General features: G+C 37.9%; 1 protein-coding gene across 1 annotated transcript in view; it reads right to left on the bottom strand.

The window, feature by feature from the left end:
• Positions 1 to 216: 216 nt before the first annotated feature.
• Positions 217 to 11597, bottom strand: part of ada (adenosine deaminase) — a 30207-nt gene continuing 18826 nt past the window's right edge. The window contains exons 7-11 of the mRNA XM_017435911.3: positions 7642 to 7713; positions 6180 to 6281; positions 5199 to 5266; positions 4985 to 5114; positions 217 to 1894 (exon numbers count right to left, since the gene is read on the bottom strand). Coding sequence (XP_017291400.1) covers positions 1790 to 1894; positions 4985 to 5114; positions 5199 to 5266; positions 6180 to 6281; positions 7642 to 7713 — 477 coding nt within the window. The 3' untranslated portion in view covers positions 217 to 1789. The remainder of the gene's footprint in view (positions 1895 to 4984; positions 5115 to 5198; positions 5267 to 6179; positions 6282 to 7641; positions 7714 to 11597) is intronic.

Here is an 11597-nt window from a genome sequence, read left to right on the forward strand (position 1 = left end):
ATCATCAAAATTAAACGAAATAAACATTTGAAATATATGAGTTTGTATGTAATGTATGAATATAATATACAAGTTTCACTTTTTAAATGGAATTACTGAAATCAATCTACTTTTTCATGATATTCTAATTTTATGACCAGCACCTGTATACACGCAAAAAAAATCATTGCCCTCTCACCTTTATCAGCAGGCAATAATAAGAAAGGTGATTCAGAAACATTTTATATCGGCTTTTATTATAATCAAAGATAGATTTCATAAGTGCTATAAATGTGGCAGATAGAAGTGCTTGTTTACTTAGTAAAATGAAAATATTTTAAATACATATTTACAGCAAATGAACAGTGAAAAGATCAAAATAAAAACCACCTCAGAATGGCTGAGTTCTCTATCAAGGTGACATTTAAACACCACCTAGTGTTCACATGTAAGACTGCAGTTTGGTATAAAGCTGTTTTCACCTGATTTTGTCCCAGAACCAGATGCAAAAATTAGGTGTGCTCGTTTATCTAGCTTTGCTATATGTATATAATTATCATACTTAGTTGAAAAAAGGGGAATGTACACATAACATGTGAACTCTGTTTTTTTTTTATTGCAAATTGAAAGAGAAAAATTTGAGCAAAGAAAAGAAATCACTTAAATAATATGGTAGGGATTAGACACATTAGTAATGCATTTATTTATTTAATAAATCTTTCTAAAAAAGTTGTTTTTATAAATACCTGTTTTCTTTTGCACAACTCTCCAGTGGAAGGGTGACTTTTAAAAACACTAAATTAGGAAAAAGGACACGTTTTTAGAGACTGCTGCTTTTTTCTGGAAAATGATTTGTTCAGTGGGGTTTCAAAGTTCTGATCACCATCTTAAAACTATATGACCCATTATTACAAAAACTGTGCATTTATTTGTTGCATTTAGGCAGATGTTGTCGCACCATGAAACTCTGTAAGAGTTTTTGCTGTAAACATCAAATTGACCTGGTTTTTGCCATTTATTAGGTTTGATCTCTGAGACAAGCAAATAAAACCAATGTCCCTTTTCCTAACTTCTTTAATAACAGTCTTAGGCTAACATTTGATAAAATTGCTCTTCTTTTTTGCTGTTTCTTCCATTGTCTGTTTACAGTGTCATTTATCCAAATGACTGAGTTATGGACTCTCTTATTAGTCTAGTAAAAATAATTTCTACTCTTTTGCGCACACCTTTCGTGATGAGACAACATTTTTATGCATCTGGTCTCCCGTGTTTGTTGTGCAGAGAGCTAAAAGCCTGTGGACCACCTAATCCAGTACTGAGTTTTAGGCCTCAATGACTTTCAGTCATCCTTTATACAGAGCACATTCTAATGTTTTAGTTATAAGTGGCAGATGTATATGCTGGCCACAGACTGTATCTTCTTCAGTACTGAATAATTGTTCATTTAAAGCTTCTCTGTATACCAAAAGGTTGTAAACACATGATGAAGGTGTATAGGGTTTGGATATAATGAAATAGGTTTCATTAGAAACAAAAACACTTGGATGGATGAGTTTTTGCACCTTTCAGAGGAACATGTTGCTGTTCACAAAAAGCACCCTAAGCTAAAAACAGAAGTTTTGTAAATAATATAAGCAAGCTGATGATGCACATGAGATAAAGGAAGCCATATAATAACCAGCATATCTGATATGCTTCGGGCTAGATGTTCAAACACAAACTCTGTTGTGTCAAGACAGGAGATTGGAAGGTCGGAGTGATGTATTTCTGGGTTAATTCCCTTTGTTTCCCTATCAGATGTTGGTCAGGTTTAAAAGGCAGTGCTCTGTATCATCTCATAGGCCTCATACAGTCTGTTGAGGAGCTCCTCTTTCTCCTTTTCAGGCAGGAAGGACGACTCTGCAGATTTGATGTTCTGAAAGACAAAGAAAGTCAACATTATACTTAGTCAGGCAGCTTTAACATTGTTTAAGAGTTAACTTCTTTTAAGATGTACTATATAATCATTTAGGAACATTTTCCTTTTTTCCAGAGTAGACAGTAACAGACAGGTGGCAAATTATTGGGAGTTGGGAGCATCTGGAACAATGTCCTTTGGACACATGAAACCAAAGTAGAGATGTTTGGTTCTAATGACTAAGAGCTAAAGGTACCATTACAGGCTATTGAATTGTTGAGTGTAGTTAGTTTTCTACATACTCTTTCTGCATTTTAGTTTAGTTTTAGATAGAAAACAAACAAATAAATAAATAAATAAAAATAGACTCAGAGTAACATATCAGGTGTTTTGCTTATCTAAACGTTCAATAATATTGACATGGTCAGTACCAGATGATTTTTTCTTTTTTAATTTCCCGATACATAAAACCTTAGCCCTAAAAAAAGGCCACACTTTATTTATTTGTTTATTTATCCCATAACTGTATTCTGAGCATAAAAATAATGTGAATCTTATTTTTCTGCCCTAGTGGGAGATTTTGGATGAACTTGTAGGATGACATACTCCATCTTTGTTAGCATTAGTGACTATTAGTGAAGAGGGTTTTCCCTATTAGTGAATATTTTGGAAGAAAGAGCCCTCTGGTGGACAGTTAGGGACTAGGTGTCTTGCTCAAGGACCCTACTACATATGGGAATGACAGAGAACTGAACCTGTGACTTTTCCGGTCCTAAGATGGCTTCCCTGCCACTGTTCTACAGGCCCCAAGTTTTATGTTTTATTTTATTTTTCACCATCAGTATACAGACATACAACACTCTGAAGCATTAAAACATCACTGTCTGATTTGTTCTGTTGTTGAGCTCCACAGAAATGTTGTCTTCTCTATAATAAACAGTATTAAGAGCCTAGCATTTCTTGAAGGAATGCATATCACCCACCATCATTTATGCGAGAGTTTTAAATTAAGATGCTCTTATGTTGAGAATTGACTTAACTGAACTGAATTATTCTGCAGCTCTTTTAGTCAAACCTTGAAAGTAACAATAGGCACAAACTCAAGCAAATCTGCTTAATCTGTTAGAGCTCAAAATGTGTTGTGAATGACTTTCAGTTACTACCACATCAAACCTTAGCCTTATATCTGTAAATTTGACAAATTTATAGCCATTCTTGAGTTTGCTAAGATCAATTAGCTGTGGCCAGTGGTTCACAAGATATTTTGCTAACAGACAGGGCTGACTCTGACAGTTAATGCCAAGGTTTTAAGCAAAAATATCATGAATTATGTAGCTATTTGAGTATGTGTTGGGATGTCGCTTATCTACTACCACACCAAATTTTAGCTTAATATCTGTAAAACTGACTAAGCCTTTTTTGTGTTTGCTAAGGTTGCTTAGGTGAAGGGGTCTCTTACTGCTGAACTAACAGTTGTACCTTTTAGTGACAATGAGCAGCTACAGACATGTGTCTATTAATCTTAAAATTAAAGAAAAGAATTCAAATGAGGACGGATTTTTCTTCTGCAGCTCTGCATCAGTTCTAATCTTAACTTGACCTCTGGGCTGTAGAAAAGGAGACACCTACTGGAGGTTCTGCTGGGTTCCTGGGAGATTCAGAGTGTAAATGTCCCCTCTTCTGGTCAGAAAGGGGTTTTACGCACTTGTGTAACTGAACAGGTTTAAAGATGGAATCACTGACCTTTAGTGGAGCTGCTGGGCACATTTTGTTACCTTAGGAGCAGGTTATTGTAGTTGTTGTTTCCTGGTTGTAAACTGTATGTACTCTACATCATCTAACTTGGCAAAAAAGTAAATTAAAAGTCAACTGATTCCTTGTACGATCTTATCCAAAAATCATTCTACATACTAAACTTGAATATAAGGCAAAAGGGCAATAACGTTTTTTATGTGTATAAGTTTGTCTGTAACAAAATTTCTCAACCACCGGACAGATTCTATTGTGCAGTGGTTGAGATTAGGTTTTGGAGACAGCCAAATTCCAGATGGCCACTAACACCAACTGACCTAAGGAAATATAACAATGGCTAAACTTTGTCAGTTTTACAGATAATCTACATCTAGTTATGTAGTAGCCGAGCATCATCAACAAATACTCTACCATTGTGCAAGATCACTGATTAAAACTTTTGCATGAAATGGATAGTCCAGTTATCTTTGAAGTGATGTTGTGTCTAATAGTTATCAACAGTAAGTAGCTTGTCTGCTGTGACATCTTTTATAGACAACAGAGTGTGGGCAAGGGCAAGTTGTCATTCAGGCTTGGCTAACGGCTAGCCAAATGAGTGTCAGTTTTTTTAAAATCATTTTTCAGGCTTATAAAAACCTCTTTCTCTCTTTCTCAAAAACACCATACTGGAGTAAAAGAACACTACATTAGCTAATATTAAACCTCTACTATTTTCATGACACTGTTGGTTTAGTTTGTTGCTGTTTCAACCAAACAACCTTCCAATTACTCCACAAATGTACTGACCTTAGAAAGATGGTGCCGAGGCTGCTGAATGTATCAGTCCACCTGATCAGCGTGTCTAGTCAAATATACCCCTGATAACTCCTGGTGGACTGATACACTCAGCAGCCTCAGCATCTTTGGCATAAACATAGTCTATCTATGCTCAACACACATACCTATGTAGTAACACGAACATTGTTTGGTTGAGAAAACAGCGACAAACGGAACAAACGGTGTCATGCAACAGTATACAGGTTTAAATTTAGCAAATGTAGTGTTCTTTCACACCAATATGCTGTTTTTGAGTAAGTTTGACTAAAGTTTGACAAAAATGGCTTTACTACTGTCATTTCTAATCTTAATAAGCATCTCATTTGAAAACTCTGGCATGAAGGGTGGCAGGCGATATCGCGATATGGGCGACATCCATTCATTTGAGAAATGCTAGGCCTTAATGGAACAGTGTGGACGTGCATATTTATATAAACAATTCTTTATGTAAACATTTGGTCCTGCAATTGAGGACCAAATGTGTCTCCCAGCTGTGTTGTTCTTTTCAAACAGTATTCAGGTGGCTTCTGCATTTCTCACCAATCGTTTGAATTCGTCCTCGGTGAAGCCCATGTATTTGTGTGCTATGTTGTAGTCGAGCTGCAGAGTTGAGTTGAAGATAAGAGGGTCGTCTGTGTTCAGAGAGTAGTTAGCCTTGTCCTGCCTGAACCTGCACACAGTGAACAATGAAAACAAAATGATTATGAAAGAAAATCCTGATATTCAAACATAATGTGAAGGATGAGAAGCTCACTTGATGATGGGATGTGTGCTGAAGTCTGAGTTGCAGGCACCTGTGAACTTACTGGAAATAGGACACACCTGCAGACAGAAATTGAGGCAGCAATGAATGACTTTATTATCACTTTTAGTCTGTATGAAAGATGAGGAATGAAAGCCATAGCAAGACAGAGTGAGTGAATGAGAGGGAGGCAGGTGGAACAAGGAGCAGAGGTTACAAAGGTGCAGGACTTCAAGTACTTAGAATTGACTTGTCCAGGAAAATAGAGTGTGGTAAAGATGTGAAGAAGAGAATCCAGGCAGGATGGAGTGGACGGAGAAAAGTTTCAGGAGTGATTTTTAGCAAAAAGGTGGCAGCAAAGGTCAAAGGAAAGGCTTACAAGACATTGGTGAGAGCAGCTATGTTGTATGGTTTGGAGACAATGGCACTGACAAAAAGACAGGAGACAGAACTGGAAGTGGCAGAGCTGAAGATGTTCAGGTTCTCCTTGGGAGGGACAAGGCTGGATAGGATTAGTAATGAGGTCATCAAAGGTACAGCACAGGTTGAACGACTGGGAGATAAAGTAAGAGAGGCCAGACTGAGATGGTTTGGACATATGCAGAGGAGGGACAGTGGGTTTATTGGTAGAAGGACGTTAGAGATCAGCTGCCAGGAAAAAGACAAAGAGGAGATATATGAATGCAGTTAGAGAGGACATGGACGTAGCTGGAATGAGGACAGAAGACACGGAAGACAGAGTCAGATGGAGGAGGGTGACTTGGTGTGGCGATCCCTGAATAGAGAAAAGCAGAAAGTAGTCTGTATGAAGTCCACTAGAGGTCAGTAAATCAATGGATCTGCTACTATGTCTGCACTTAATGCAGCCACTATGTCTTTGTATGACCAACACTACCTGTTTATGATGACGATGAACAGAGAAAATTATATTTAATAGATTAGATACAAGATGTATTTTGACATAAATGTTGATAGGAGTGGATGGTTGTTTACCTCAAAGTGCATGTTTTGATCCAGCAGCTGTTTGTACAGGGTGGGGTCCTTCGGTGTACTGTAGCCGTGACCAATACGTTCAGCTTTCAGCACTTCTACAGCCTAAAATAACAGATGGGAAGATTATAAATGATGATAAAGACTCACATCTCCAGAGTTTTAGCAGACATCCAGGGATTTCTTTACCTGAGAGCTTTGAAATACTGCAGCTGTGGTCAGATTTATACATGCAGTCGTATTAGGCATGAATGTCAATTTTATTTGAGGCTGATTTAAATTAACCAGTTTTACATCACCATGGACTGAGAGGGTGCTGACCAAGAAAGAAGCTCCTGCTCTAAAAGTTGGACTGAAACTTGCAGATGTCCACATGGACAAACCAAATGTCTCCTGGAGAAATGTGTGTTGATCAGACGAGACAAAGACTGCTGGTAGACTGAGTAGTTTTGTCACAATGACAAGAACTTTGTTTGGAAGAGTCAAGGTGAGGCTTTCAAACCTAAGAACACTGTATCAATTCTTAAGAATGGTGGTGGTGGCATCATGCTCTGGGGCTGCTGGATTGCAAAAAATGGATGGAATAATGAAGGACAAGGACTACCTCAAAGGTTTTCAACTTTACCTCAGATCAGCAGCTAGATGTTTGAAACATGGGTGTTCCAACAGGACAATGACACCAGATACACATCAGAACTGGTTTCTGATTGGATAAAACAGGCTCCCATTAACCTTCTGGAATGAGCCACGACATAAGCCATGATGAAAATGTGTTGACTGTGCTTAAAGGTCCATGCCAGGAAAATTATGTATAATTCTGACCCTGTGTGGATTAGAGAAAATCCACAATTCAAACTTCTGCACCAAATTCTTATTTTTAAGTCACTGATGTAAAAAGTAGTATAATCATTCAATCCTGGACAAAGAACAATTTGAATAAATCAATGAAAGCCAGAAAAAAATATGACACTCATGCTCATGATAGATGGATATAAAGTTCTGACCACAGCTATAAGTTGTTCTAAGAGTAGAAATCCACTCGGTGAAGAACTTAAGTGCATTCAGCTCTTAGTAGTTTCTCTCAGTTTATTCTTGACTGGCCACCAGCACATAGTAACTTTTTTGGCTCTCTGCCCTTATTTTTACTGTTAACACATTGTTGCTTCACTCTAACATTTGCATATCAGGATGCAATACAATACAATTTTATTTATAAAGCACTTTAAAAACAACATTGGTTTAATTCTCAGATAACTCATCCAGCAGGTTCAGAAATACCTCCTGGTATTGTTGAGCAGAAACAAACACATTCAGTTACAAACCTCTGCTCTCCCTGTTGTTCCTGGATCCTTGTCTAAGTTTCTGTCATTAGTGCTTTATTTACACACATTACGGGGTCATTAAGATGTTGGATGACACCAGCACCCATTTGAGAAATGTTTCATGGTACTGTTGAGCAGTTTACCTCTCGCACCACCGTGGCCGGGCCCACCTCTCCTGCATGGACAGTTCTATGGATTCCACAGCGAACTGCTTCCTGTTAACAACATCCATCACAGAACACATCAGCAACCAAACAGATTGGCCAAACATCTGGCTTTCACATCTGCAGCGCTGGACAACATTTAAGATTTCAACATATCTTTGTTCTCACAGGGAGAGTCTTGTTTTAATTAACTGAAATGAAAAATTCCAACATTCTCTGCTAGACACAGTATTTATATGAAAGCATTTCGCATGGAGAGAAAGCTAAACTTTCTCTGATTATCGCCCGCCACGAAAGGCAAATGTGAAGGACAATGTTTTTGCTCATGTATGTGTGTCTGTGTCTGTCAGCAAAACAACTGATTAACCTTTAGAGTCAACCCACCAAGCCCATGCTGTAATTCTGCAGCTGTATAACAGGAATGTTAAATGTCACAACCGGACTCCTCATGGGTCAAGTGTGATCACTATTGATATCAAGGTGGTGAGGTCAAAAGGTCAAGGTCACAGGTAACCCCCTTTATTAAAAACCTGTCTCTGTTCCTACATGTGACCCTTTTGTTTCCTCCACCAAAAAGTTCTGTTTTTTATTCTGTCCGTTGGTTTGTCTGCCTGTTAGCAAGATCAGGTAAAAACTAATAAACGCATTTGCAGGAAATCTTCAGGAAATCTTGGGGTTGTCACAAAAAACAGTGGATTAAATGTTGGTGCTGATCCTGATTATGATCTGGATCACACTATTTTTAATCCCAGTGCTTCTAGTTTATTGTCTGTTTTCATTTGAACACCGTCAACTCTGTTCACAGAAACTGTGATGTGCTTACTCTGCACAAATGTATCTGAGATGATATACTTTCAGATAGTGTTGGGACTCTGCTCTTCCTGCTTCACTTCTTGTTTACGACTGAAAGGCGTTTCTATATCATTCATCAATAAAAATTTTTGGCTCAGCAGAGTCAGTGTGGTCTGTTTATGGAAAATATATTGTTTACATTCAGTTTTTCAGCAGCTGCCTTCATTTGTAATGATTTACAAGTTAGGAACAACTTTCAGGCCTCATTAGAAAAACAGACACAATTAAGTACCAAACCTATTTAAATGCAGGCACAACAGCTACAGCAAAATCACTGCAGGTTAGGCTGTTAAAAGTGATATAGCCAGGAGTGTGTTCTGCAGAAATTATAGCCTTTTTGAAAAACTCTTGAGGTTAGATAGCTGGGGGAAGACTTCCCAGGCACTTTATAGGTGACCTGAACTTGACTCTGGCAGCCACTGGCCACAGATCAGAGATGGAGAGACAGGTCCACTCGGGTTTCTCCAACACTAGGTGTGCCGCTGTGTTCTGTGTCATTTCTACAGGTATGAATGTGGATGCCAGGACACCTTTCCATTGATAAAGATGCAGGATGGTGTTTTGGTGTGTTTTAAAGTGCAAAAATAGTGCAGTTAGACTGAAAAAAGAGCTGCAGCATGATGAGACAAAAACAACTTGTGATCTTTCCTGACACCCAGGTTTTTTTTACAACTTTGTTGCAGTGACATCTGGAAAAATTGAAAGGGTTGTTTTTATGTTAATATTGTATGTAACAAACAGATTGGCAGGGGCAACCAGTAGATCAGTTTTGAAGAGATTTAGCTGGAAGTGGTGTTCCTTTATCTGGTTATGTCAAAGAGTCAAGCTGAGATTCAAGCTGACAATGTGAGATCATCTGACAAGTAGGATCAATACACATGGGTAGCATCTGTGTAGCAAATAATACCTAACTGTGCCTATCACTTACGAAGCAATGCAAATGCATGTCAAGGCACAGGGAGGTGGTGTATGTTACAAAGAAGAAGGATTAAATGAAAACTTGCAGAAAGTAACCATTTGATGAACATATACACTTACAATTAATTAACTTTCATAGACAACACAATGCAAGATGGCTGCATAGCCAACTGACCCTAAAAACCACAAAAATGTCTATAACTCTGTAAATTTTACAAATGTTGAGCTGACATGTGGTGTAGAAGTAGCTGAGCATCGTCCCTAAGACATAGTATGAGCACGAGATGTTGCCCAATAGCTTTGCTTAAAATCTTGGCATTAACTGTTTGGGTCAATCTTGTTTGTCTGTTAGCAAAATATCTCATGAATCACTGGACACATTTCAGTGAAACTCCCAGAAAATGTGTTGGCTGATAACTTCTGGAGTGAACCTAATTCAAGATGGCCACCACAGCTAATCAACTTCAGCCTTCACATAAATAGCTATACTTGTGTGAATTTTTACAGACATTGAGTTACAATTTGTTGTGGTTTATAACTGACAGCCATGCACATTATGCAATATCACAGTATCACAATATCACAAATGATTGCGCATAGTGTTATTTTCAAGGTTTGTTCAACACAGCTAAACTGTGTCAGATGATTTTTATCTAAAACGCTAGCATGAAAGACAGAATCTTGAAGTATAGCGTAAGCACAAATATATTTGATGACTAAACTAAAATAAAACCATTCCAGTGGTATTCAGCAGAAAAACAGATTTTTAATAAACGAGAAACTAAAATGAGGAACTAGAAACAGAAACTTGCGCAACTAATCGGTTTTCCTTTTGATTTTGAACTTCACTAAAACTTCAGCTGAAGAGGTGAGTGCATGCGTGTGTGTGTGGTAGAAATGTTTGCAGTCTAGTTTTGCACTGCAAAATTGCTAAAACCACATTTCTAAGATATGCTGCCTTTCAGCTCAAATCCATCCTGTGTTTGTAAAAGTCTTTGATTTTAGATTATAAGGGCAACACTAGCATCCATCTTCTTTACCTGCTTCTCCATTTTGGGTCACAGGGAGCTGGTGACCCACAGTCACTGTGTGAGAGGCAGGGGCCACCCTGGACAGATTGCAAGTCCATCACAGGGACACATAGAGACAAACAACCATTCACACCTAGGAACAATTTAGAGTTACCAGTGAACCTAACATGCATGTTTTTGGTATGTGGGAGGAAACCAATGTGCCCAGAGTAAACCCACGTGAACACAAACATACAAACTACACCCAGAAAGGCTCCAGGCTGGGACGTGATCCTGCAACCTTCTTGCTGGGACACGACAGCTCTAACCACTACACTACGATGATTATTTTTTCTACTTCATTCTTTAGTGTTATACAGACTAATACAAACTGACTAATCTGATTACTTATTGAGTTGTTCTCTGAATTAATCAACACCTGCTGGTTGAAAACTGGATTTCTGTTGTATGTTTAAAAAAAAAGCTTATACATTTAAAGGGAAATTGGTTTGAGAATAGTCAAGTTTACACTCATACAGAGCTACTTCTAGGGGAAACCATGGCTGTTCTTTAGGAGTGACCATGCTGGCTTTTAGACGTAAGGAAATCGCCATGAAATAAAACACATACTTGTACATAATAAATTATTACACACTGTCCACATACTAGTAGTGCAATGAGCTGCATGATAATACCTGTATGCTAATATGTGTTTACCAGTAAACTTAAACACAGTATTGTACTGTATATAAAAAATAGTATTACTTGAAATAATACATAATGTCACCTTGGATGTTAAAATTTTTTTTATTTTTTTTTTATTTTTTATTTATTTTTTTATTATAATATAGAAAGAAAAAGAAGAGAAAGAAAGAAAGACTACAAAATATAAGATGTATACACAAAGAGAGCACACGGCAACACGGCAAGCACCTGACCACTGTCTGTTCCCCTGTAAAGGACATGACAAAGCACAGCATACACATGAATATACCTTCACATAGCTATCTATATGTCTACATATGATACCTACATAGGCATTCCTACATCTATTTGTGTGTGGTTGTGAGCATGCATAAGTGCGTAAGGCTTCTCTAATAGAACATTTAATAGCAACTGTGAAGCAGCTGAGACCTGACCCCCAAGACCGGAGGC

Source organism: Kryptolebias marmoratus, linkage group LG8 (genome assembly GCF_001649575.2).
Source record: "Kryptolebias marmoratus isolate JLee-2015 linkage group LG8, ASM164957v2, whole genome shotgun sequence".
Classification (NCBI taxonomy): domain Eukaryota; kingdom Metazoa; phylum Chordata; class Actinopteri; order Cyprinodontiformes; family Rivulidae; genus Kryptolebias; species Kryptolebias marmoratus.